This window comes from Perognathus longimembris, chromosome 7 (genome assembly GCF_023159225.1).
Source record: "Perognathus longimembris pacificus isolate PPM17 chromosome 7, ASM2315922v1, whole genome shotgun sequence".
Lineage (NCBI taxonomy): Eukaryota > Metazoa > Chordata > Mammalia > Rodentia > Heteromyidae > Perognathus > Perognathus longimembris.
Window position 1 is genome coordinate 19,989,268 of NC_063167.1, and position 27,579 is coordinate 20,016,846.

The 27,579-nt window shown below is 47.6% G+C and overlaps 1 protein-coding gene across 2 annotated transcripts; it reads left to right on the top strand.

Moving 5' to 3' along the window:
• The first annotated feature begins 146 nt into the window (after positions 1-146).
• Positions 147-27,248, top strand: Lck (LCK proto-oncogene, Src family tyrosine kinase). Of its 2 annotated transcripts, none has more exons than XM_048350770.1 (13): positions 147-247; positions 14,313-14,425; positions 14,723-14,804; positions 14,987-15,077; positions 15,305-15,403; positions 15,532-15,635; positions 15,856-16,005; positions 16,284-16,436; positions 16,607-16,786; positions 22,063-22,139; positions 22,217-22,370; positions 22,454-22,585; positions 26,604-27,248. In XM_048350770.1, the coding sequence occupies exons 2-13, from the start codon at positions 14,321-14,323 to the stop codon at positions 26,804-26,806; spliced, it is 1,530 nt and encodes a 509-aa protein (XP_048206727.1). In that variant the 5' UTR covers positions 147-247; positions 14,313-14,320; the 3' UTR covers positions 26,807-27,248. The 2 variants fall into 2 exon arrangements, with proteins under 2 accessions (XP_048206727.1, XP_048206726.1); XM_048350769.1 differs by having other exon boundaries at positions 166-251; positions 14,316-14,425.
• Positions 27,249-27,579: the final 331 nt, after the last annotated feature.

The following is a 27,579-nucleotide window of genomic DNA, read 5'->3' on the forward strand; positions in this document are numbered from 1 at the left end:
GTGAGCAGAGTCCAGCCTGGAGATGTCTGGGACCTCGAGGGGCTGACGGATGAGGGGCTAGGATGACAGGAAGCTTAGGCTTGTGGTTGGGCTGCTGGGGCCTGGTTGGCTGCGGAGCCCTCAGAGGAGGCAGGAAGTTAGGGTGGAACGTGGGCGCAGGGAGACAGGTGGTAGAGCTGGGACTGGGTCTCAGCAGTCAAACCAGACCAGGAGCACCATGTGAAAGGGCCAGAGGGTCACAGGCTGGGCAGGTAAGGAGCAATGGGAGCAGGGGGTCAAGGCTGTGTGTGGGGGGGGAGCCCCGCATAGGGCGGAGATCTGCAGGGCCAGCTTCCCAGCCTTCAAGCCCGGTGACAGAGAGGCCCCGCTGGAGGGCAGTCAGATCATCCCTTTCCTGCAAGGTGGTGGCTCTCCTTCTGCAACACTGTCTGCCATTGCTCACCCGCCTTGCACTGGGACTTTGGAGCTCTTGGCAATCCAGCATGTGGATGGTTAGGAATCATCGTCTAGTTTCCTGTCCAGAGGCTGAGGCTCTTGAAGCCCATAGAGGGCAATGTACTCCCTGGCCGTAGTCTCTCCACAAGACAGGCAGAACCCAGGCCCTCCAACTTGCGCACTACAGCAGGATCTTGTGGTAGACAGACTCGAGGCTGAGGATCCAGGAGCCAGTCCTGGTCCCTAAGGTTGAGCTAAGTAACAAGAATCTCCCGAGCGAGTCACCTAGAACAACCAGATGGACGGGCGGCCAGCGTTACTTGAGAGAAGGTGGCAGAGGGAGTGGGTGGATGTTTATCATTAGAGATGAATTCCCAGAGCCAACAAATCTGACCTAACTTCAGGAAGTTGGAAGTGAAAAAGAATGATGAGAGAAGGAAGAGGAAGGGCTATTTTTATCCTAGTCAGGGATGCAACGGTCTCTGGGTAAAGGAACTTCTGAATTTCCATCTGGAAAGTTGCCATTCCGGTCCCGCTCAGGATATCCTCTGTGATGGCCTCATCCCCTCTTCTCAAGCCCAGCTGTGTGTGCTAGCCCAGGGGATGGAGCCCCTGGAAGGCATCAACTACCCCCCAACATCCTCACCCTCAGCTTTGGGGGGATGGCAGTCCCCACCTCAGCCAGACTTTCCAGGTTTCCTTTGTCTCTCTGAAGTTTTTCGTGTTACACATTTTCCATGGAGTCAGCATTTCCCAGCCTTTCTCCTGTCTTCAGCCTCAAGGCTTGAGGCCTCCAGGGGGGGCTGAGGAGCGTGCTCGATCCTCCTATCATTCATCTTCCCTTGGACAGGCACGGGAAGTCCCCCTCCAGCACCCAGCTGTGCTGATTGGTAGACTATTTACCCTCGGGGCTCAGGTTAGTGGCTTTTCTCCAATGGAGAAAGGCCCCAAGTGGACATAGAGAATGAGCTGAGGGTCAGGGGCTGGTAGCTCACTCCTAAAATCCTAGCTACTCAGAAGGCTGAATTCTAAGGATCATGGTTCAAAGCCAGCTTGGGCAAGAAAAGGCTGTGAGACTCTTGTCTCTAATTAACCAGTAAAAAACTGGAAGTAGATATGTGGCTCAAGTTGTAGAGGGCCAGTCTTGTGCAGAAAAAGCTCAGAGACAGTACCTAGGCTTTGAGTTCAAGCCCTTGTACACACACACACACACACACACACACACACACACACACACACACACGAACTGAGGGTTTAAAAGAGGAAGAAGTCATCCATTAAGAGGATCTAGAAAACTTGCTGAAGAATCAAAGCAGTTAGAGGCCCATTTTGGAGAGTGCTTAGGACTTAGGCCAATATCCCTAGGTCGTGATCCTGGAATGAGAGCAAAACTAGAGATAAGACAGCCCAGAGAGTGGGGTAGTGTGCAGAGCATGCATTTTAGAGTCAGGAAGACTTGGGAACAATTCTGGGCCTGCTGATTCCTTTTGGATTTTTGGTGCCAGCCCTGGGGCTTGAACTAAGGGCCTGGACTCTGTCCCTGACTTCCTTTTTGCTCAAGACTAATGCTCTACCCATTTTTTTCTTTTTCTTTTTTTGCCAGTCCTGGGGCTTGGACTCAGGGCCTGAGCACTGTTCCTGGCTTCTTTCTGCTCAAGGCTAGCACTCTACCACTTGAGCCACAGTGCCACTTCTAGCCTTTTCTATATATGTGGTGCTGAGAAATCGAACCCAGGGCTTCATGTATGCGAGGCAAGCACTCTTGCCACTAGGCCATATTCCCAGCCCCAATGCTCTACCTCTTGAGCACAGCACCACAGCTGCTGGCCTCCTCCTCCTCCTCCTCCTCCTCCTCCTCCTCCTCCTCCAACTCCTCCTCCTCCTCCTCCTCCTCCTCCTCCTCCTCCTCCTCCTCCTCCTCCTCCTCCTCCTCCTTCTCCTCCTCCTCCTCCTCCTCTTCCCCCCCCCCCCCCCACCTCTACTGGGCTTCAAACCTTGATTCTCATCTCTCAGCCTCCTTGGTAGTTAGGATTACAGGCATGAACCACCAGCACCATGCTTTGCTGATTCTTTGAGGGAGTAGCTTTGCCAACAAACTTCAGTATAAGTTCTTCTCTATCAGAGTGCTGTGGGAGTCCAGGAAAATAATGACTGTCATGTGTCCTGGGTATCATCTGACACATAGTAGGTATTTAAAGGAAGTTAGGCACTTCCTTCCCCTGCAAAGCAAGTTGTAGGCCTAGGGGAAGACTGTCCACACCCAAAATTACAACTACCAAAGCACTGTTGGCCTTGTCAAGGCAGAGAACCACCTATTACTTCACACTTGTGTGTGGCTTTGCAAATGATCTTGTTTCCTGCTGATAGTGTGAGAACTCGGGCAGGCTTGATTCTAAGCAGGAATGTGAGATTTGCCTAGTTACAGATGCACGCAAATACACACACATTCATATCCAAAACACCACAAAATGCCACAGACATCATCACAGATGATGGCTCAGAGGCGAGGGTAGGGACCACACATACAACACAGGCTAGTCCTCTGGTTTCTCTTCAAATTGTATAACTCTTTCACCTCTTACAACACAAGCTAGAGCCAACAAATTTATACACTCAAGCTAATGGCTTCAAAGCCATGTTCACTCAGGGAAAGCAATTCTGAAGCGAAAAGGATGGAACCAAGATACCACCTAGAAATGTGGATGTGTTTTTCCTTCTTTTATTTTTGTTTGTTCTGGTACTGGGGCTTGCGCTCAGTTGCCTAGGTGCTATCCTTTAGCCTTTTCACTCAGGCTGGCACTCTACCACTCAAGCCACTGCTCCTCTTCTGGATTTTGTGTGTGTGTGTGTGTTTAATTGGATATATGAGTTTCTTACTCAGGCTGGCCTCAACTGCAATCCTCATATCTTCTGAGTAGCTAGGACTACAGGCCTGAGCTACCCGCCCCAGGCTGTTGGTTCTTGTTTGTAGGTGGTGGTAGCGGGGATCTAATTCACAGCCTGCTAAGTGTATTTCCCACCACAATACTACACCTCCAGCCCAGGAATGTAGTATGAAAGAGTCCATCTCTGTAGATTTTCAAGTTTCTGCAGCTGCATTTCCAAGAGCACCTAGGGGGAAAAAAAAAGGCATGGGGCCTCAGGGTTCCATCAACATGTCTTCAGCTATAACCCCAGGCCCAGGAGTTCATAATCCACACTAGCCTGTTAGTCTCCCCAGAGAAGAAGCCCGGTTCGTTTCATCTAGCCCAGTGTTGCCCAAACCTCCTGGCACAGTTTTGTTTTCCCCACTGCGCTGCACGTTCCAGGTTTGCTCTTGAGACGCGGACAGGAGTGGAAAGTCATGACGAGCTGTGTAGCTGAGGCTCCTCAGTGGGTTGTGTCTCGCAGAGCATGGTGGCACAGGTCTGCCTGTAGTCTCACTCTCCCTTAGCTTTTATGTGCCAGACTGGCATTCTGTCACTTGAGCCATTCCTCCACTTCCAGCTTTTTGCTGGCAAATTGGAGCTGAGAGTCTTGAGGATTTGTCTGTTCAGGCTGACTTGCAATCACAATCCTCAGATCTCAGCCTCCTGAGCAGCTAGGATTACAGGGGTGAGCCACCAGTGCCCGGCTGGAATCCCAGCACTTGAAAGACTGAGGTAGAAGAAGATTGTGAGTTTAGATTAGCCTGGGCTACATAGTTTAAAAATAAGAAAGGGAAAGGAAGAAGATGGAGGAGCCATGGCATCCTTGGTGGCTGTTTGTGTGGTAGTCTAGGGAGGAAGAAGGTGACACCCTGGGTCATGGCTGCTGTCAGCTTCTCAGATGGCAGAATCCACGCAGTGCCCTAAGGAAGAGTTCTTCACAACATAAACAGGTAACCAGCAAAGATCTTCCCCATTCCACCGGGAAGTTCGTATATGGAGCCTTTAAGCAAGGTAACTTGTGTGAGAGATGGGTAGATGATAAGAATGTACAGCTTTTGTGTGTAAGTGTGTGTGTGTGTCTACATGTGTGCTAATACTAGGGCTTGAACTCAGGGCCATGTGTCCTTGCTTAGCTTTTTGTTCAAGGCTGGGGCTCTACCACTTGAGCCACATCTCCACTTCTACTTTTTCACTGGTTAATTGGAGACTCTCAGAGACCTTTCTGCCGGGCTGGCTTTGAACCATACTCCCCAGATATCCTGAAAAGCTAGGATTATAGGCAGGAGCCACCAGTGCCCAGCCAGAATGTATAGCTTTCGTCCAATTTATTTCTCCATGTACAGAGTGCATTTATGGGGGCTGGGAATATGGCCTAGTGGTAAAATGCTCGCCTCGTATACATGAAGCCCTAGGTTTGATTCCTCAGTACCACATATATAGAAAAAGCCAGAAGTGGAGCTGTGGCTCACGTGGTAGAATGCTAGCCTTGAGCAAAAAGAAGCCAGGGACAGTGCTCAGGCCCTGAGTTCAAGCCCTAGGAAAGGCAAAAAAAAAAAAAAAAAAACCCAAAACAAAACAACAGAGTGCATTTATGGAAGGCACCTAACGGGTCTTGTGGGAAGAAACAGAAGGAAAGAACAAAAGCAGTTAAGAGTGAAAAATCATAGGGTTTATGGTCACTTACACACAGATCCTGCATATTTTTTAAGGACCCTAAAGTTTGTAACATCATGTATCAGGCATAAGGGCTGGGTCTTGGCTCAAGTTGTAGAGTACCTAGCCCTGAATTAAAACCCAAATTATACAAAAAAAAAAAAAATCAGTTGGGTGCTGTGGTTCCCACCTGTAATCCTAGCTACTCAGGAGGCTGGGATCTAAGGATTGTGGTTCAAAACCAGCCTGGGCAGGAAAGTCAGTGAGACTCTTAACACCAATTAACTACCAGAAAAACAGAAGGTGTATTGTGGCTCAAAGTGGTAGAGTGTTAGCCTTGAGCACAAAAGCTCAGGGACAGTGCCCAGGCCTTAAGTTCAAGCCCATAACTGACCAAAAAAATCAAGAAAAAATTATTTGAGGGGGACTGGGAATGTGGCTTAGTGGTAGAGTGCTTGCCTTGCATGCAATGAAGCCCTGAGTTCAATCCCTCAGTACCACATAAACAGAAAAGGCCAGAAAGCACAGAGAGGCTCAGGGACAGAGCCCAGGCCCTGAGTTCAAGCCAAGGACCACCCCTTCAAATATATATATATATATATATATATATATACATTTGAGGTTACTGTGAGTAAACTTTGTGTGTGTGTGTGTATATATGTGTATGTGTGTGTGAGAGAGACAGAGAGAGAGAGACAGAAAGAGACAGAGAGACAGAGAGAGCAAGCAGAAACTCATCTTCCTTCCAGAACACTCCACTTCCAGAACAATTTGGTGTGCATTCTTTAAAATTTCCTAAGTATGTCTATTGAAAGAAATGGGGGTTGAGAACCTAGTCTTTGTTGAAGAGAAACAGAGCAGAGTTTAAACTTACCACTCATTTGTTTATTTTAAGGCCCAGACAAATAATCTCATACAGTTCAAGCTTCTGTTTTTGCATTTGTGAAATGGGTACAATACTAGAACTTACTTCTATAGGAGTATGATCAGAGTTACATGAGATGATTCAAATCATGCAAATTACATGGAATAATTTCTGGCATAGCACCTGGTCTTGTGCATACATGTTTAACCACAAATAATTGCCTTATACTCTACGTTCCACTCTGTAACTTGCTTGTATTTAGGAGTCTTCCCCTGTCTGTACCTGGAGCGTTAACATGTATTGGCTCAAGCGAAATGTTAGCTTGTGAAGTGAGTAAGGGTGGTGCTTTCAGGTGCTACTTCCTGCTGTCAACATGGCTACATTGTTGGGAGTCCTTATGGACCAGCCAGTGAGCAGCATGTCTGACAGCTTCCTGTGAAATGAAGTGACTCACCAGAGTGACCGTGACACACAGGGCAGGGCTGTGGAGGCTTCTCACATCAGTGTCCTTGGCATTAGATCAGAGCCTGGCACAGTAAATTTTGTCAATTGTATGGCTAATGTAAACTAATTAGAAAAGAAATTGTTAATATCCCCGTCACTTAGGAAGTTGCAGCTGGAGCTGGGGGTGTAGCCTAGTGGTAAAGCATTTGCCTAGTATGTAGAGTTTCGTCCCCACCACCTCAAAAACAAATAACCAAAAGGAAAGCAAAAGAAAGTTGTAGCCCTTTTTCTGTGCTCTACTGGGGCTTAAACTCAGCAGCTGGGTGCTCTCACTTGGCTGGCACTTGAGCCACAGCTCTACTTTTGTTTGGTGTTTTGTGTTTTGTTTTGTTTTTTACTGGCTAATCAAAGGTAAGAGTCTCATGGGTTTTTCCTGCCTAGGCTGGTTTTGAACCTTGATCTCCAGATCTCAGCCTCCTGAGTGGTTAGGATTTACAGGCCTGAGCCACCAGTGCCCAGTTTAAAGTTTTGGCCCTTTTAAGCCAACTGACAGAGACCTAAGCCCAGTATTCTTCCTCACCAGATGGCATTTCCTACCACATGTATATCACTGATGTGTGCCAATGACTTTAGGGGGTAATGGATGAACATTTACTCATGTTAGTTTATGTATTTTAACAGGCATCGTGATATGTAGCTTCTATTTATGGCTGGTAATTCTGGTTTTCCATTTATGGTAGTGAAGTTCCCATATTAGGTAAATTTTAAACAGGGAACCCTCCCCTGTGGAACTACCAGAAATTATGAGAAAAAAAGAAAGAGAGAAAAAAACAATCATGGGGGCTGGAAATGTGGCTTAGTGGTAGAGTGCTCTCCTAGCATGCATGAAGCCCTGGGTTGATTCCTCAGCACCACATACACAGAAAAAAGCCAGAAGTGGCACTGTGGCTCAAGAGGTGGAGTGCTAGGCTTGAGCAGAAAGAAGCCAGGGACAGAGCTCAGGCCCTGATTCCAAAGCCCCAGAACTGGCAAACAAAATCATCAGGAAAAATGAAAGTGATAGATCATTTTAGTCTTAAAGATGCTTAAGATATTTAAGTAATGAAATTCCACGCCAAGATAAAATGGCAGTTGTTATTATTTATTTAGTCCTTATTATATAACAAACATGTATTACATGGGTTCATGTATGTATCATATATAATGCTCATAACCCATCAAGACTCTATTTTGTGTATATGTGTCCACACACGTGTGCTAATAGTGGACCTTGAACTTAGGGCCTGGAGCCTATCCCTTGGCTCCTTTAGCTTTCCTGCTCAAGGCTGAGGCTCTACTACTTGAGATATACCTCTACTTCTGCTTTTTTGGTGGTTAATTGAAAATAAGAATCTCAGAGGGGGCTGGGAATATGACCTAGTGGTAAAGTGCTCGCCTCGTATACATGAAGCCCTGGGTTCAATTTCTCAGCACCACATATATAGAAAAAGCCAGAAATGGGCTGGGAATATGGCCTAGTGGCAAGAGAGCTCGCCTCATATACATGAAGCCCTGGGTTTGATTCTCCAGCACCACATATATAGAAAACGGCCAGAAGTGGCGCTGTGGCTCAAGTGGCAGAGTGCTAGCCTTGAGCAAAAAAGAAGCCAGGGACAGTGCTCGGTCCTAAGTTCAAGCCCCAGGACTGGCAACAAAAAAACAAATAAGCAAAGAGTCTTAGAGGCTTTTCTGGTTAGACTGACTTCAAACCATAATCCTCAGGTCTCAGACTCCTGAGCAGTGAGCCATTGGTGCCTGGCTCAAGGTCTATTTTTGTCCCCATTTTGCAGATACAATACCTAAGGGAGGCTCAGAAGAGTGTAATAATCTTCCAAAAGGCCTTTTGCAGTGAGTACCAAGAGATCCTGGGACTGAACTGGTCACAGGCTGGGAGCAGGGCTCATGTGCCTTGCCTAGCAAGCTGCAGGCCTGTAGTTCAAACCCTATCACCAAAAATCAACAACTGCAAACAAAACAAAAACAATGCAGAAGTTGCGCTGTGGCTCAAGTGGTAGAATGCTAGCCTTGAGCATAAAGAGACTCAAGGACAGTGCTGAGGCCCTGAGTTCAAGGGCCTGGACAAAAACAAAACACAACACACACACACACACACACACACACACACACACACACACGAAAACAGCAGGGTACTGACTGGTGGTTCACATTTGTAATACTAGCTACTCAGGAAGCTGAGATCTGAGGATGGTGGTTCAAAGCCAGTCAGGGCAGGAAAGTCTGTGACACTCTTATCTCCAATTAACCACCAGAAAACCAGAAGTGGAGCTGTGGCTCCAGTGACAGAGTGTTAGCCTTGAATTGAAGAGCTCAGGGACAGTGTCCAGGCCCAGAGTTCAAGCCCCATGACTGACAAAAACAAAAAGAAAAACCCAAGAAAACAATGTAACATGGACATAGTGATCCGAGCCTCTCTGCTAGTAGTGATAGGCTCCCAGAAACATTTATACAGCACCAGCGATTGATAAACATAATAAGTAAGGCTCTACTCTAATAAAACTCCAGAGAGCAAATTGTGTACAGAGGTACTGAAGAGCCGAGACTCACTAAAAAGGATCATTGGGCACATATAAGTTACTGGGTGAGGAACTTCTACTAGAATACCAATTCGAATAATTGCTCTATAGCTCTTATTGATGACAATAATTAACTAGCAGTATTAATTCTATGTTTAAGCCACTTCCAGTTTGTGAAAATAAATCTATCTTGTAGCTGGGGTGTTAGAGCATATACTTAGCATGTATGAATTTCTGGGTTTCATCTCTAGCATTAAACAGCAACAAAAGAAAAACATGTACTAGCTAAGCATAGGTCATGCCTATAACCATAGGTAATCAGGAGACTGAGATTAGGAAGGTCAAAATTTGAGGCCAGCCTGAAAAAAACACCCTCATTTCAATAGAAGAAGCTGGGCACAGTGGCATATACTTGTCATGCAGGCTGCATAGAAGACATAAATAGGAGGATGGCAGTCCAGTATGGCCCCAGCAAAAATCAAGACATTATCTCAAACATAACTGGAGCAAAAGCATCTGGAGAGGTGGCTCAGGGGTAAAGTGCTTACCTAGCAAGCATGAGGCCAGAAGTTCAAATCTCAGAACTACTCTAAAACAAATATGATATTATATCCAAACAGGACCATATGAAAGAGGAAGCAACCTAGGACCTATGGCTGACTTAACCACTAGAAATTCCCTACCATGCTTGCCTCCCTGAAGTTTGAATACCATGAAGAGGTTTGTGTGGGCATTCACAGTTAAGGCCCTTTATTGAACACGTGCAACTTTGCCAATAGCCAAATCTTGGGCAGAGAAAAAGGCTGGGAGAATGTTTCCAGTGGCTCCAACAGATTGTGTGCTCAGTGATCTATGGTAGAACAGCCTGACTATTCTTCATGTAAAGCATTGACCTAAGAAACCCAGGCAAAAAGCTGCCATGCAATATAGACCAAACATTCAGTATATCAGTAGGTCTGTAGTTGGAAAAGGAAAAGAGTTACCTTTTTAACTTAGTTTTATTTTATTTTAAAAGGAAAGCTGGGGGCTAAGGGCTCATGCCTATAATCCTAGCTACTCAGAAGGCTGAGATTTGAGGATCACGGTGCAAGCCAGCCTGGGTGGGAAAGTCTATGAGACTCTCCTCCCTTCTTTTCTTTTCTTCCTTCCTTCCTTCCTTCCTTCCTTCCTTCCTTCCTTCCTTCCTTCCTTCCTTCTTTCCTTCCTTCCTTCCTTACATCATGAGGCTGGACTCTGGGCCTTGGCACTGTCCCTGAGCTTTTGTGCTCAAGGTTAGCACTCAACCACTTTGAGCCACTGTGCCACTTCTAGTTTTCTGGTGGTTAATTGGAGATAAGAGTGTCATGAACTTTCCTGTCTGGGCTGGCTTTGAACCATGATCCTCAGATCTCAACCTTGTGAGTAGCTAGGATTATAGGCAGGAGCCACCAGCACCAGGCTAAGATATTCTGTCTCTGTCTCTCTGTCTGTCTCTGTCTCTCTCTCTCTCTCATACTGGTATTGGGGCTTGAACTCAGGATCATGCTCTTGCTCATGGCTGGTGCTTTATCACTTGAGCCTTATCTCCAGACTGGCATTTTGCTTGTTAATTGGAGATGGTGTCTCATTGACTTTTCTGCCCAGGCTGGCTTCAAACCACGATCCTCAGATCTCAGCCACCTGAGTAGTTAGAATTATAGGCGTGAGCCATCAGTACTCCGACCAGGTGGGCCTTTCATAATGGGCACAACGTGTTCTGTGGACAGGGAGCGTCCTTGTTTGTTTAACAGAATTATACATTCTCATCAGAGAGATTCTAGAATCTATAAGTTTCTCACTACTGACCAAGGATTATTTTCCTTCATTCAACCCAGAATCTGCCCTCCTTGCTAGTTCCCCAGAGAATTTCTTGGATTCTTATTCTTATTCTTTCTTTTAGACAATGAGAAACTTATACTAAACTTTAATTTTGGCTCTTTTTATCAACCTCATTATTAACATGGTTAGAGCATGTTGTCTACTCTGCGATATTTGCCTAACTAATGCCACCAAGATGAGACTCGCTCTTTGCAAAGACAGATGTATGCATCTCTGACCTCATAACTATTTTAGGGCAGACACCATTATATACACTGCCATTCTGCTAGGAATCCCTCTGCACATGCTCAAATGCTAGTGTGCCCATTTTGAGCCAAAAAAGCTAAGGGCCAGTGACCAGGCCCTGAGTTTAAGCCCCAGGACTGGCAAAAATAAAAGTAAATAAAAATAATTAAAAAAAAAAAAAAAAGAGATGCGCTACTCTTGAACCTCTTGTCCTTTATGTGCTGGCTATTTTTGAGATAGGGCCTCATTTTATTTTATTTATTTATTTATTTATTTACTTATTTATTTATTTTTTGGCCAGTCCTGGGGCTTGGACTCAGGGCCTGAGCACTGTCCCTGGCTTCTTTTTGCTCAAGGCTAGCACCCTGCCACATGAGCCACAGCGCCACTTCTGGCCATTTTCTGTATATGTGGTGCTGGGGAATTGAACCCAGGGCCTCATGTATACGAGACAAGCACTCTTGCCACTAGGCCATATCCCCAGCCCAGGGCCTCATTTTATACTAGGGCTAGCCTGCGGCCTGTTTTCCTCCTACTTGTGCTTCCCCCGTCTCTGGGGATGACAGGCATGCCCCATTGCACCCAGGCGTGGTGCTGCTCCTGTAATTAGGACAACAAGAACGTGAGCTGATATGCCCAGTCATATGGTTAAGATGAAGTCTCACAACTTTTTCTTTTTTTTTGGCCAGGGCTAGCTTCAAATCTATCTCCCGAGTATCATGAAACATATAAGGTCAACTAACACTCATATTGTAGGAAAATACACATAATGACTTGTGGTGCCATAGGAGACTATGACTATCTCACTTGAAGGAATATGAGCCTAATGAAGTCTCTTTTTCCCATCCTCTCAAGTAGGGATAGGTAGGGCCAAGTGGGCACTGGGGGAAGTTCTTCCTGAGCTCTCCCTTAAGCTGACAGTGTGTGACAGTGTACAAGATGCTGGAAGGCAGGGAGATTCTCCCAACTGAGGAGAAAAAATAAGACTTAGAATGAGTTCCACAAAGTCATCCAGTAAATGTACAACCAGAAGTCTCAGAACTCCAGGGCCTGTCTTCGAAGTTTTATGGACCAGAAAACTCCATTGTTCTCACCTCTTCTTAGACTGGACTTAGGTGAACAACTCTGGCTGTGTTGTGTCCTAAATAAGTCATGTGGGCTTAGGCAGGCTTCCCTGAGCTCAGCTGAAATCAGAGCTATGGTATGCATCTGTATCCACCTGCTTGAGAGGCTCAGGCAGCAGGATCTACACGTACATCGGTAATCCTGGCTCTCAGTGTATGCTTGATGAGTGTTTCTGAGTGTAATGTGGTAGAAGCTTGGGGACTGGGGAGGAAGGAGCACTGGGAGGTGACATTTGAGCTGAGTTTTGAAAGTAGAGTGAAGAGTTCAGCAAGTGGACTAAAGAGTCCCAAATATAAAGGTGTGAGGTAAGCAAATAGCGTGGGGTGTTTGAGAAAGGCAAAGTAGCTCAGAGGAGGACAAGCTGTGTGAACATGCAGGTGCATGTATGCGTGTGAATGTGTGTGTGTGTGTGTGTGCGTAGCAGGAAGGACTGAGAGATAGAGTTGATCTTCATATTAAAAGGACTTGAACATATGGAAAAGGCATCAGACCTAGGACCACTGCTTCCCAAGAAGTTCCACGGTGCCTCAGGGAGGCCTAGGAACTTCAGAGGGGAGCCCTCACTCTGTATGGCACAGAACATCTCCACTCTTATCTGCTGTGTCTATGGACTTCTGCTTTTCTGATTCGTTTGTTTCTTTTGGTGATATTGGAGCTTGCACTCACGGCCTCCAGGTCTCACTTAGCTTTAGACTCAAGGCTGGCAGCTCCCCACCATTTGAGCTACACCTCCACTTTCAACTTGTTGCTGGTCAATCAGAGATACGAGTTTCATGGCTGTTTCTGCCTGGTTTGGCAGATCTCAGCTCTCAGCCTCTTGAGTAGGTAGGATTACAGGCATGGGCCCCCAGCTCTAGGCTGGCATTCTGCTTCTTCATTTCATCTGATGAAAAGTTTCCACTGCTAAAATAGGAAAACAAACAAAAAAACTGAAGATTTTTCTGCTAGTGAGAAGCAAAACCCTGTTAAGAAGGAACCTGCTGGCCAAGTGCCAGTGGCTCATACCTGAAATCCTAGCTACTCAGAAGGCTGAGATCTGAGAATCGCAGTTCAAAGCCAGCCCGGACAGAAAAGTCCCCTTGAGACAATTATCGCCAATCAACTACTCAAAAACCAGACGTTGCACCGTGGCTGAAGTAATACAGCGTTAGCTTTGAGCACAATGGGGCACAGGGACAATGCCCAGGCCCTGAGTTCAAGCCCCACACCTGACAAAAAAAGAGAAGGAACCCTCTGAATGTGACTGTGTGAAGGCAGGTGTGGGTGTGGGTAGAGAGCAGAGGCCTGAGTCTGACTCAACTGCTCTGACTAGACAGAGGAGTCATGATTAGGAGAGGGGACAGAGTCTCTCTGGCAGGGGAGGATCCCATCAACACAGAGGTCTCCCAGAGCACCCCTGACTCAAGCTGAAAGCTGAGGTTCATAGTGGCCGGGCGGGCAGGAAAGTCTGTGAGACTGTTATTGCCAATTAACTACCAAAAAAAGCCGGAAGTGGGGCTGGGTTCAAGCACTGAATGCTAGCTTTGAGCACAAAAGCTCAAGAAGAGCCAAGCGCCAGTGGCTCAAGCCTATAATCTTAGCTACTCAGGAGGCTGAGATCTGAGGATTAAGGTTCTAAACCAGCCTGGGCAGGAAAGTCCATGAAACTCTCATTGCCGATAAACTGCTTAGAAAAAGGTGTAAGTGGCGCTGTGGTTCAAGTGGCAGAGTGCTAGCCTTGAACCCAAAAAACCCAGGCCCTAAGTCCAAGCCCTAGGATGGGCAAGAAAAAAAAAGGCTCAGGGACAACTCCCAAGCCTTCAATTCAAGTCCTAGGACCGGCACACACACACACACACACACACACACACACACACACACACACACACACACGGGTCTCCCTCTAAGAGCTTGTTGAAATGTGTGTGATCTCTGTGGGGTAGTTCCCCAAGAAGGACCCTGCAAGGAGGCAGGAAGTGGGTAACTATACTATACTAACAAAGGTGCCAGTGGCAGTTTGCCCATCCCAGGTGGGAGGATGGGCCTAGGTTGTGGTCTAGGCCTGGTGTGAATTTACATGTGATAGGGGGAACACTAGTCAGCTACTTTGTGGCTGGTGAATGGGGGCTTCTGAGTTGAGAATCTCTAGTAATCTTGGAAATTCCAAGGGCCAGGGCCTAGGATGTCTGACGTTGGGGAGTCACCGCTCTAGAGGGAGTTTCTTCAGCCCCCTCCCCTCTATTCCCTCAGGGACCATGGGCTGTAGCTGCAGCTCAAACCCTGAAGATGACTGGATGGAAAACATTGATGTGTGTGAGAACTGCCATCATCCCATAGTCCCACTGGACGGCAAGGCCACGGTAAGAGGCAAGATGGGGTGTGTGAGAGTCAAGTGGGTGTGCACTGTAGGGGAAAGAAATGAACCACTGCTATAAGTCCTTGCAATAACAGAGCAGCCCCTCTTTCCCTGGAATGTAGGAAGGAAGAAAGGCCCAGAGAGGGAAAGACATTCTCCTAAGGTCACGTAGCAAGTACAAATACAGTCAGCAAATTCAGGAGTAAGATCTAGCCAGACTGGAGAAAAGGAAAGCAAGGCAGAAGAGTGGGTCTCATCAGTCTTTTTTCTTGGACCCCACTTTCACCTCCTACCCCCACAGTTGCCCCTCAGGAATGGCTCTGAAGTTCGGGACCCACTGGTCACCTACGAAGGCTCCAATCCACCAGCTTCTCCACTGCAAGGTGACTCTAGACAGCCTAAGGGTGTGGAGCCCTGGCTGCTGGCTGTGTCTCCCCCATCTGCTCTCTACCCTGTCCCGCCTCTCTTGATCCCAATCTTGTCCCCTGCCCAGTGATTCCAGAAGGTCTCCCTCCTCCCTGCAGATCCCAAGCCATTTCTCTGTGACACCCCCCTGTCTTTGCAGACAACCTGGTCATCGCCCTGCACAGCTATGAGCCCTCCCACGACGGAGACCTGGGCTTCCAGCAGGGTGAACAGCTGCGCATCCTGGAGCAGTGAGTGACCTTTCACCCCACCCAGTCTGCTTTAGCGGATTCAGCCAGGGGCCTGGGCGTCGAGGGGGGGCCTCAGCCCTCCTGCAGCCCTCGGCTGGTGCTCCTGGGCTTGAGACAGGCGCTTTGGGGACACAGTGAGAGGCTCCAGAGTGCTGATGGGGAGAGGGGTGTGTCCTGACCTAACTGGGGACTCCGAGGGGCGCCCGCTGACCGCCTCCACGACGCAGGAGCGGCGAATGGTGGAAGGCGCAGTCCCTGACCACCGGCCTGGAAGGTTTCATCCCCTTCAACTTCGTGGCCAAAGCCAACAGCCTGGAGCCCGAACCGTGAGTGGGGACCCGCTGTGGGGGTGCGTGGGGAGCTGATCTAAGGTAGGAGTGGTCCCGTGAATGCCTGAGGGGGATGGAGGAGGAACCGACCCAGAGCTCACGGACTTCGCTTCTGCCCCGCGCAGCTGGTTCTTCAAGAACCTGAGCCGCAAGGACGCAGAGCGGCGGCTGCTGGCGCCGGGGAACACGCACGGCTCCTTCCTGATCCGAGAGAGCGAGAGCACGGCGGGTGAGCGGCTGGGCGGGGCTCGGATGGGCGGGGCCTCAGGCTCGTGGGCGGAGCCTCAGGCTCGTGGGCGGGGCCTGCGTGAGGGCAGCTACGATCCAGCCCGACCACAGCCCCAGGAGCAGAGCTGCTAGCGGATTGAGTCCCAGCTAAAGGCAGGAGGTGGCGGCTGTGACTCCCTTCTGCGTTCGTTCATTCTTTCATCCATCCATTCATTCTCCAGGATCCTTTTCACTGTCAGTCCGGGATTTCGACCAGAACCAGGGAGAAGTGGTGAAACATTACAAGATCCGTAACCTGGACAACGGCGGCTTCTACATCTCCCCTCGCATCACTTTTACTGGCCTGCATGAACTGGTCCGCCATTACACCAGTGAGCCCGGGCAGAAACCCCTTACCTCTGTCCTGTCAGCCTGTCACCCGCTAGTTATTCTCAGGGGTACCCTCCAATCATCTTGCAGGGTATGTCTTCATTGCCCGCAGGAGGGTGAGGTGCAGTACCTGACCCTACAGCCCCAGATGTCGGGTGACAGACCCTCTCGCCTCCCATCAATCTATTTCCACCAGGAGGAGATCTTGGAAAGGATCTTCTTGGAGGTTTGAGGAAAGCCTCACATATTAACAGCCCTCTCCTCTCCTTTGTCCTCACAGATGCGTCTGATGGGCTGTGCACGCGGTTGAGCCGTCCCTGTCAGACCCAGAAGCCCCAGAAGCCATGGTGGGAGGACGAGTGGGAGGTTCCCAGGGAGACTCTGAAGCTGGTGGAGCGACTGGGGGCTGGCCAGTTCGGGGAGGTGTGGATGGGTGAGTGTGGCCCTCCAGGACGGCTGGGAAAGAGGGGAGGGCATGTCCATTGAGATGGTGAGTTTCTGACACAGTGCCCAGGGGCCTACCAAGGGCAGCTAGCTAGCTAGCTGACTGGGGTCTGGAGCCTGAGCTCTGCAGCTCCTCCAACCCCTCCTGCCCTCACCCAGGGTTCTACAATGGGCACACGAAGGTGGCAGTGAAGAGCCTGAAGCAAGGCAGCATGTCGCCTGATGCCTTTCTGGCCGAGGCCAACCTCATGAAGCAGCTACAGCACCAGCGCCTGGTCAGGCTGTATGCAGTGGTCACCCAGGAGCCCATCTACATCATCACAGAATACATGGAGAATGGTAGATGCTGCAGCCATACTTGGCCGCTCGGGGTCGCTGTTGTCTCCCCCAAGGTGTAGATGAGGTCTTTCCTCTGGACCAGCACTCAAGGTCTCTAGAGAAGCTTTCCTGGGTCTCTTAGATTCATCTCCAGAGGAGAGAAAGGTGTTTATCAGAGCCTGGTAGAGGGCCTAGCCTCAGGTGTCAAGCATTGGGAAAACATTTGCCCTGATTTTCTCTGACCTGCAGTTCCTTTTGCCTTCTTCTAAGACCTATCTGATCTCAGAATGCTTGATCTAAAAAAAGGAGGGGTTTCTAACCCCATTTCTTTTCCCTCTGCCTTGAGCTTTGGCAGGGCAGATCTGCCCCAAGGACTCTTTTAGAATTCTGGGGGAACCCTCTCCACCTACTTGGACTGCCTCTGGGCACAGTAAGAAACCTAATAATCAGACAGATGGATACATAGTTCAGGCACAAGTGCCTCATGCCTATAATATAAGGGACTCAAGAGGCTGAGATTAAAGGATCATGGATCCAAGCCAGCCCAGCGAGACAAATCCAAGAGACTCTCTAATTAATCAGCAAAAAGTTGGAAGTGGAGGTGTGGCTTGAGTGCTAGAGCACTCTCTAATTAATCAGCAAAAAGTTGGAAGTGGAGGTGTGGCTTGAGTGCTAGAGCAGCAGCCTTATTATTATTTTTTGTCAGTTCTGGGGCTTGAACTCAGGGCCCTGATCTCTTTTTGATTAAGGCTACTACTCTACCACTTTGAGCCACAGTATGATGTCTGGTTTTCTGGTGGTTAATTGGAGATAAGAGTGTTACAGATTATCCTTCTCAGAACGGGTTTGAACCATGATCCTCAGATCACAGCCTCCTGAGTAGCTAGGATTACAAGTATGAGCTACCAGCACCTGGCTAGAGCACCAGCTTTGAGTGGAAAGAAAAAAAGATAAGCAAGAGTAGAAGGGCCTGAGTTCAAGCCCAGTACCAGCACAAAAAAAAGAAAAAGAAGGGTATTCACTGCCTTTATTATGTAACTGTATCCCCTGTGCACAACACCTTGCCAATAAAATTTATTTTAAAAAAAGAAAGAAAAAGGGGCTGGGGATTTGGCCTAGTGGCAAGAGAGCTTGCCTTGTATACATGAGGCCCTGGGTTCAATTCCCCAGCACCACATATACAGAAAATGGCCAGAAGTGGCGCTGTGGCTCAAGTGGCAGAGTGCTAGCCTTGAGCAAAAGGAAGCCAGGGACAGTGCTCAGGCCCTGAGTTCAAGGCCCAGGACTGGCCAAAAAATAAAAATAAAAAATAAATAAATAAAAGAAAAAGAAGGGGCTAGGAATGTGGCTTAGTAGTAGAGTGCTTGCCTAACATGCATGAAGCCCTGGGTTCTTTTCCTCAGTACCACATAAACAGAAAAAGCCAAAAATGGTGCCGTGGCTCAAGTGATAGAATGCTCACATTGAGCCAAAGAATCTCAAGGACAGTGCCCAGGCACTGAGTTCAAGCCCCAGGACTGGCAAAAAAAAAAAAGAGGGAGGGAAGGAAGTGGCCCTGTGGCTCATGTGATAGAGTGCTAGCCTTGAGCAAAAGGAGCTTAGGGACAACACCCATTCCCTGAGTTCAAGGGCCAGGACCAGAAAAGTACACAAAACAAACAAACAAGAAAAGAGGGAAACATGTTTCTAGACTCAGCTTTAATCACACTGACTTACTGTATACAATATATGAACTATCTCTGATACTCAATTTCCCTAAGTATAACAGCAGAAATCTAAAGGGTTCACCTTGAAATAATATAGATTATCCATCAAGGGCCCTAGGTTCTGACTGCCTGGTTAGAGTCATGGATTTGGGTTGATCACATTGCTTCTTCCTGCCATGTTTTTTTTTTTTTTTTTGCAAGTCCTGGGGCTTGTACTCAGGGCCTGAGCACTGTCCCTGGCTTCTTTTTGCTCAAGGCTAGCACTTTACCACTTGAGCCACAGTGCCACTTCTGGCTTTTTCTATATATGTGGTGCTGAGGAATCGAACCCAGGGCTTCATGTATTCGAGGCAAGCACTCTACCACTAGGCCACATTCCCAGTCCCTGTCATGGTTTTCTTACCTGCAGAATGCTGGTGCAGATCCAATAGCAACTTCCTTGATGGGTCTTTGTGAGGATGAGTTAGGACAGTATTGATTCTAAATTTGTCCTAATCTGGCTCGGATAATGATCTATTTAATTGGCCAGTGGGTTATAGGAATTTCAAGTAGGTTTTATCATGGGTGCCAATTTCTGTTTTTGTGTGCTGATCCTGGGGATTGAACTCAGGGCCTGGGCACTGTCCCTGAGCTTTTTTTGCTCAAGGCTAGTGCTCTACCACTTGAGCCACAGATTCACTTCTAGCTTATTTGTGGTAGTAAACTGGTTATAAGAATTTCACAGACAGGGCTGGGAATATGGCCTAGTGGTAAAGTGCTTGTCTCGTATACATGAAGCCCTGGGTTCGATTCCTCAGCACCATGTATATAGAAAAGGCAGGAAGTGGTGCTGTAGCTTAAGTGGCAGAGTGCTAGCCTTGTGCAAAAAGAAGCCAGGGACAGTGCTCAGGCCCTGAGTTCAAGCCCCAGGACTGGCAAAAAAACAAAGTCAAACAAAAAGAATCTCACAGACTTTCCTGCCCAGGCTGGCTTCAAACTGCAACCCTCAGAGCTCAGCTTCTTGAATAGCTAGGATTGAAAGTGTGAGCCATCAGCACTCCATTATGGATGCCAATTTCTTTGGAGTGCTAGGTTGGGAAAAATTTTGAGGTTCATTGGAAGTTAATGCTGGAATTGATAGTTATATCTGCAGCTAATCAAAAATGGTAGTATATGGACACATATTGGCTCTCTGGATGAGGATTTTGGTGTGTGTGTGTGCTGATTTTGAAGTTTTGTTGTTGGTAATAGTGGTCATGGGGCTTGAAATCAGGGCCTTTCACTGTCCCTGAGCTCTTTTTTTCTTTTTTTTTTTTTTTTTGTCTGTTGTGGGGTTTGAACTCAGGGCCTGGTGGCCATCCCTGAGCCTCTCTGTGCTCAAGGCTAGGCCTCTACCATGTGAGCCACAGCGCCACTTCCTGTTTTTGAGTGATTAACTGGAGATAAGAGTCTCTTGGGAAGTTTTCTGCCCAAGCTGGTTTCAAATCTCGATCCTCAGATCTCAGCCTCCTGAGAAACTAGGAATATAGGAATGAGCCACCATTGCCTGGGCTGACACCTTTTGTCACTGGTGACTAATTCAGCACTTGTGGTGGGGACAGTCATCTTCCTATGGGCTTCTAGTCTCATAGAAGGTGTGAGTGGCCACTAACTTTACCAAGCAGCATCTATTATGGACTTTTTTACAGCTGCCCTCTGCTGCAAGAGAGGTGGTCCCTCAGGCCTTCAGATCCTCTTTGCATTCAGTTCATAATTCAGTTTATAATTGGGCACTGGAAAATTGCATGGATGAGACAAGATTCATTTTTGTGGGCCAGCAGTAGGGCTTGAATGCACAGCTTCACACTTGCTTTCTCATTTAGCTTTCTTGCTGAAGGCTGGTTTTCTACCACTTCAGGCACACCTCCACTTCCAGCTTTCTGCTGGTTATCTGAAGGTAAGAGTCTCCTGGATTTGTGTGCCCAGCTATTCAAACCTTGATCTTGAGATCTCAGTCTCCTGAATAGCTAGGATCACAGGCATGAGCCACTGATACCCAGCTGAGACAAGACTTGCTGTCAAGGAAGCCTGATTTTAGTTATTATAGATACTGAGAAAACTAGAGTTTGTGCCAGCATGCGATGGGAATGTAGAAGATGATGCAATTTATTACTTCTGGTAGGAGGCTTCCTAGAAGAGCAGTCTGGCTGAATCATGAAGGAAAAGCAAACATTTTTAGTAGACAAAGATAAAAATATAGATTTGTCTAATGGTCTGTGAAGAATTCTCTATGAAGAATCTGAGCCAGGCACTGGTGGCTCACATGTATAATCCTAACTACTCAGAAGGCTAAGCTCTGAGGATCATGATTTGAAGTTAGCCCAGGCAAGAATAATCTGTGATTTTTTTTTCTCTCCAAATAATATCAAGGGGCTGGGATTGTGGCTTTGTGGTAGAGTGCTTGCTTAGCATGCATGAAGCCTTAGGTTCTATTCTTCAATAATACAAAAATAGAAGAGGCTGGAAGTGGTGCTGTGTCTCAAGTGGTAGAGTGCTAGACTTGAGTAAAAGAAGCTCAGGGACAGTGCCCAGGCTCTGAGATCAAGCCCTATTACTACCACCACCACCACCACCACCACCAACAACAACAACAAAAACCACCATCAAAAGCTGGAAATGAAATAGACCTGTGATTCAAGTGGTAGAGCACTAGCCTTGAGCCCCCCAAAAAAATGGGCTGGGGATATGGCCTAGTGGCAAGAGAGCTTGCCTCGTATACATGAGGCCCTGGGTTCGATTCCCCAGCACCACATATACAGAAAATGGCCAGAAGCGGCGCTGTGGCTCAAGTGGCAGAGTGCTAGCCTTGAGCGGGAAGAAGCCAGGGACAGTGCTCAGGCCCTGAGTCCAAGGCCCAGGACTGGCCAAAAAAAAAAAAAAAGGAAAAGTCAGGGACAATGTCCAAGCCCTAAATTCAAGCTCCAGGACCAGCACACGCAAGTGTGCGCATGCACACACACACATACTCACACACACATACTCTGGAAAATGTCCCCGTGGGTAGAGAGAGAAAGGCAAGGTAGGGGAAAGGTCTAAGTGTGGACCACACAGGGCTCTGGGTGTTCAGTTTGAGTTTGGACTCTGCCCTATTTCTGACTAGAGGCCAATAGATCCCTCAGTAGTACCTTTTTCCAGCCTACTGGAAAAGGCCTTTTCATATCCCGAGCATCCTCATCATCTAGAACAGATATGCTTCCTTTTTTTTTTTCTTTTCTTTTTGTTGTTGTTGGTGGGGCTTGAACTCTGGGCCTGGGTGCTGTTCTTGAGCTCTTCAGCTCAAGGCTAGCACTCTACCACTTTGAGCTACAGCACCACTTTTGGCTTTCTGGTGGTTAATTGGAGATGAGTCTCATGGGCTTTCCTGCCCAGGCTGGCTTTGGACTGTGATCCTCAGATCTCAGCCTCCTGAGTAGCTAGGATTACAGGCATGAGCCATCCGTGCCTGGCTAAGCTTCACTTCTTATTCTTCCTTTCTACAAGTCAGACACTGCTTCCAGATTCCAGTTAGGTAAGATGGGTCTGAAGACCTCCCCGTGGGCATCATGTGTCAACAATCTTTGCTTCTGCCTGCAGGGAGCCTGGTGGATTTTCTCAAGACCTCCACAGGCATCAAATTGACCATCAACAAACTGCTGGACATGGCAGCTCAAGTAAGGGGATTGGTGAGGGGCTGGGCATGCGTACAGGCCTGTGGGATGAGGACTGCTCACCCGTACCTGGCCTGCAGATTGCAGAGGGCATGGCATTCATTGAAGAGCGGAACTACATACACCGAGACCTAAGGGCTGCAAACATCCTGGTGTCTGACACCCTAAGCTGTAAGATCGCCGACTTTGGCCTAGCACGTCTGATTGAAGACAATGAGTACACAGCCAGGGAGGGTAGGTAGGGGCTGGGGGGGAGGACTGGGGCCTTCGGGGTCTGATCAGGCAGACGCAGGTGACCTTACTCCATATCCTCCCAGGGGCTAAATTTCCCATCAAGTGGACAGCACCAGAAGCAATTAACTATGGGACCTTCACCATCAAGTCAGATGTGTGGTCTTTTGGAATCCTGCTGACAGAGATTGTCACCCATGGTCGCATCCCTTACCCAGGTTAGTACCACTGGGAAGGAACAGAAAGGTCCATGAATCTGGAAGGTCAGCAAATCTGCTCTCCCACTCACTGCTTCCCAGGCTCAGGATCTGAAATATCTAGCTTGCTTCTCCTCTATACTCTCAGGGAAATGATTTCAACATCAAGACTGGCTTCTTGCTCTGTATCTGTGTACCTGTATATTCCTCTCCCTTCAGTAATCCAGTTCTGGTATTGGCTGCCTAGTATGGTAGAAGCAGATATAGTCTTGAAGGCAAGAGGCCTGCTCTGTGTGTGTGTGTGTGTGTGTGTGTGTGTGTGTGTGTGTGTGTGTGTGTGTGTGTGTGTGTATGTATGTGTATGTCTCTGTCCTAGAGTTTGAACTCAGCATTTGGGAGCTGTCCCTGAGCTCTTTTTTTTTTTTCTCAAGTCTCTACCATTTGAATCAGCTCCATGTCTGTCTTTTTTGCTGGTTAATTGGAGATTAGAGTCTCATAAACTCATAGATTCTTTCCTGCCTGGCTGGCTTCAAGCTGTGATCCTCAGATCTCAGCCTATTGTGTAGCTAGGATTACAGGCATGAGCCACTAGAACTCTTCTCTCCCTCTCTCTTTCCCCCTTCTTTCCTCTCCCTCTCCCTCTCCCTCTCTTCTTCTCTCCTCTCTCACTCCTTTCCTTCTCCTTTCCCTCCCTTCAGTGGAAGTCTTGGGGCTTGACCTTAGGGTCTCATGCCCTCGCTTAGTTTTTTGCTCAAGACCAGTGCACTACCACTTTAACCGCACTGCTACTTGCAGGCCTTTTGCTAGTTAATTAGAGATAAGAGTCTCTTGACTTGTTTTCCTGAGCTGGCTTTGAACTACAATCCTTAGATCTCAAATTGCTGAGTATCTAGGATTACAAGTGTGAGCCACAGATACCTGGCTTGAGACCAGATTGGCAACTGGTACTAAGTCTAGTTTTAATCAGATCATTCCCCCCCCCCCCCGCTTTTTTTTCTATCTGATGTCTGAGATCAAAGCAGTGCATATACCCTTACTGAGCTGCTTATTACTAGTCCTCACTTTGGACAAGTCATGTCACCTTTCTGACCCTCAGTTTCCTGATATGAGAAAACAGACTTTGTGAAAGTCTTTTTTGTTTTGTCAGTCCTGGGGCATGGACTCAGAGCATGAGCACTGTCCCTGACTGCTGCTGCTGCTTCTGCTTCTTCTCTCCTCCTTCTCCTTCTCCTTCTTCTTTTTGCTCAAGGCTAGCACTCTACCACTTGAGCCACGGCGCCACTTCTGGCTTATGGTGCTGAGGAATTGAACCCAGGGCTTCATGTATGCGGGGCAAGCACTCTACCATGAATCCACATTCCCAGGCCCTTTGTGGCAGGGTATTGATGCCCATAGTGGATGCTTAGTAGACAGTGGCTTTCCTTCCAGCTGAATCTAAAGGATAGAGACCAGATTTGGTGGCTCATACCTGTAATCCCAGCTACTTGGGAGGCAGAGATCAGGAAGATCTTGGTTTGAGGCCCAGTCTGGGTAAAAAGTTAGCGTTTCAATAAAGAAACTGGGCACAATGGTTCATTTCTGTCATCTCAGCTAAGGAGAAGAATAGGCAGAAGGATCATGGCTGAAGAGTGGTCCTGGCAAAAACTCATGACCCTCCTTTTAAAATAATTACAGTAGGGGCTGGGAATATGGCCTAGTGGTAGAGTGCTAGCCTTGAGCAAAAAAAAAAAAAAGAAGCCAGAGACAGTGCTCAGGCCCTGAGTTCAAGCCCCAGGACTGGCAAAAAGACAAAATAAAACAAAATAATTACAGCAAAAAAAGGGCAGGGTGCTGGCAATGTGGTTCAAGTGGCAGAGTAGCTGCCTGGCAAGCTCAAGGCCCTGGGTACAAACCCTAGTGCCGTAAAATAAATAAATAAGAAGACTTATAAACAACGACTTCCCCAATCTGCCTTCCATTTCCTAGACAATGCCAACATGGGTAAAAAGATCTTCCCCCTGGTGCTCAGGATTGAGCCTGGGGCCCATAGATGCTAGGCAAGTGTGCTACCACTGACCTATACTTCCAGCATCTGGGTGGAATTTTTTGAAAGGAACTTACTAGGAAGCTCTGAGGAAAGAAAAGAGAGCAACTACTTAATAATAACAATGAAAAAAAAAAAAAGAGGAAAACAGGCAGAAAAAACATGTGATAAATGGCAGGTGACACATGACATTGGGGTCAGAGCCACGAGGAGGAAGACCAGGGACCTTAGTGAACTTCCATCTGTCCTAGCAGATGGTCCCCATTAAGGTATGGAGGGGTCCAAAAAACCAGATCTTCTATTTTATTATTTTTCAAGAGAAGCCAAAAGTTGGTGTTTTAGAAAACTTTTCTTACTTCTAAATATATGTGATTCAATTTGTTTTACAACACTATATGAACCTTAGGCTGAGTTTAGTCTCTGACTTTGAACAATTGACTGCAGCCAAAGATGTTTGGTTCCTGGCCTCCATCTTCTGATGTCCTGATTTTACAGTATGAGAGACCCAAAGGTAAATGCCTCTCAGGGACAAGGCATGGGCTAAAGGGGGTCTCTCTCAAGCAAGGTCTAGTTCCAAGCTTTGCAGAAATAAAACTACTTTGCCAGGAACAAAACTGGGTCTTTGGGGACCGTTTGCCATTGTCTTCTCAAGGAGAAACCAGTGGCTGCATGGGTCATTTAGGAACAGCTGTGTTATTGTTGTTCCCACTCTGTTCCCCAGCGTGGCTCTTCTGAGAACTACAGGGCAGAAGCTCACTCTGCAGGACCTTGAAAGAACCAGAAACTATTTTATCTGGTTCATGGTCTGTGTTGGGGTGGGGGGACTGGTGGATCTTCTTAGCCCAAGGCAGGCTCTGCTTTGCTGGAGCCTAGGGTCAATCTGGTGTCTTGAAGCACATCTAATGTACCAAGTGTCAGAGCTAGAGATGCCTAACCATGGGTATAGCCTGTCTATGGGCTCCCTGAGTCCTAGTCACCACATTAATCTCTTCACAATAATAATTACAGGTACCTGTCATGAAGGCTCTCCTGTCCAGCCACTATACCTATTACATTTGTGTGTGCGCGCGCGCGCGTGTGTGTGTGTGTGTGTGTGTGTGTGTGTGTCTGAGAGAGAGAGAGAGAGTATACTAGGGCTTGAATGCCATCCCACAGATTTTTTTTTTTCACTCAAGGCTAACATTCTACAGCTCTACTACTTGAGCCACACCCCCACTTGTGTTTTGTTTTGTTTTTTTGGTGGTCAATTGGAGCTAAGACTCTCACAGACTTTCCTGCCTGGGCTGCTTCAAACTTAGATCACAGCCTCCTGAGTAGCTAGGATTACAGGTGTGAGCCACCAGCACCCAGCCATACTTGGTACTGTATGTGTGCTATCTCACTTGAGTCTCCTAACAACTCAGCAAATCTACTTTCCAGATGAGGAAACAGGCTCACAGAGGTGGCTTAGGATTCTAGAGCTAAATGTGTTGTTGAAGGTATAATACCTATCAGGTACTTCAGGTGATAAGATTGACATCCAGGAGGTTTCACTAGTCTGGGCTAGCATGGATGAAGACTAGTGTCCTTTTGGATTAGTTTTCACACCATTCCAGTAAATATTTTACACATCACCTATGTTACTTGGGTTTCTGCTAAGATCATCTTAAAAAGAGGAAATGCTTCTTTTGGCTCCCACAGTTTCAAGATCAGTTTGCTCTGTTTATTTGGGTCTGTGGTCAGGGAGCATTTCATGGTAAGGAGCAAACTGCTCACCTATTGGCAACCAAGAAACAAAAAAAAGCGGAGAGTGGCTGTGGTCCCAGTTTGGCTCTCAAGAGCAAGTCCCAATAACCTAACTTCCTCCCATTAGACTCCACCCACTAAAGGTTCCATCACTTCCCACTGGGTTGGGAACTAGGGCCTTGAACATGTAGATCTTTGGAGGACATTCAAGGTACAAACTTTGGCATCAGCCCTGCCTGGGGGCCTCCAAAACCTGGAGACTTGATGACTTTTCTTCCCATCTACCTCCAGGGATGACCAACCCTGAGGTGATTCAGAACCTGGAGCGAGGCTACCGAATGGTGCGACCTGACAACTGTCCAGAGGAGCTGTACCACCTCATGATGTTGTGCTGGAAGGAACGCCCAGAGGACAGGCCCACCTTTGACTACCTTCGCAGTGTGCTGGAGGACTTCTTCACAGCCACAGAGGGCCAATATCAGCCTCAGCCTTGACACATCTAGCTGCCCAGGGCCCTTCCCCTGTCTTAACATCCTAGCTTGGAGAGGTGGCGCTCTTGTGCCATACCTGTGGGGCCTATGCACATCAGGACTCTGCACATGAATCTTATCTATGTGCAACACACACACAGTCTTGTCTTTTACACACATCCCATGGTTGTGTGGGCTCTGCACATATGTCTTCTATGTGTGGAGCCTATGCATGAATGTCTTACACACTGTCTAAGATGTCTCTGAACCCTCCTGTTTCCTGAGACACAGAGAGAGGAGAGACCTATGATTGATTCTTGCTTCTGCCTGCCCCTGTCTTTTCTCAAGTCATCTAGAAACTCTTTGTAAGCTGGGATCTTTCCTAATGCCTCTCTGTGCCACAGTTCTGTGCCTGGCACTCACTAGGAACTCAATAAATGTCTGTTCTTAAAGGTTGGGCATCTCTCGGCTGCACTCCACACCCTCTTTTGGGGGGGAGGAGTAGACCTCAGAAGATGAAAATTTGGAAACTCTGACTTGGGGTAAGAGAAGGGACGAATAGATACCTGGATATTTTTTAAGCCCTGGTATTGCTGAGGACTAAAAGGATCACCCCATAACTCTGCTGTATGAACTCTGTGGACCCCTTTAAACAGGAAAGGGCTCTTCCTTCCTTTCCAGAACATTCAGGGTGATATTTACTTGGAATCTTCATATATAGGCAATAGTTTCTTTTTTCTTGAGAGAGAGAGAGAGAGAGAGAGAGAGAGAGAGAGTGTGTGTGTACTGGGGCATGA

Coding starts and splice junctions, on each gene's coding strand:
- Lck (XM_048350770.1), top strand. CDS start 14,321: ATGGGCTGTAGCTGCAGCTCAAACCCTGAAGATGACTGGATGGAAAAC. Junction 14,426..14,722: donor CACTGGACGGCAAGGCCACG/GTAAGAGGCAAG, acceptor CTACCCCCACAG/TTGCCCCTCAGGAATGGCTC. Junction 22,140..22,216: donor TGCTGGACATGGCAGCTCAA/GTAAGGGGATTG, acceptor CCTGGCCTGCAG/ATTGCAGAGGGCATGGCATT.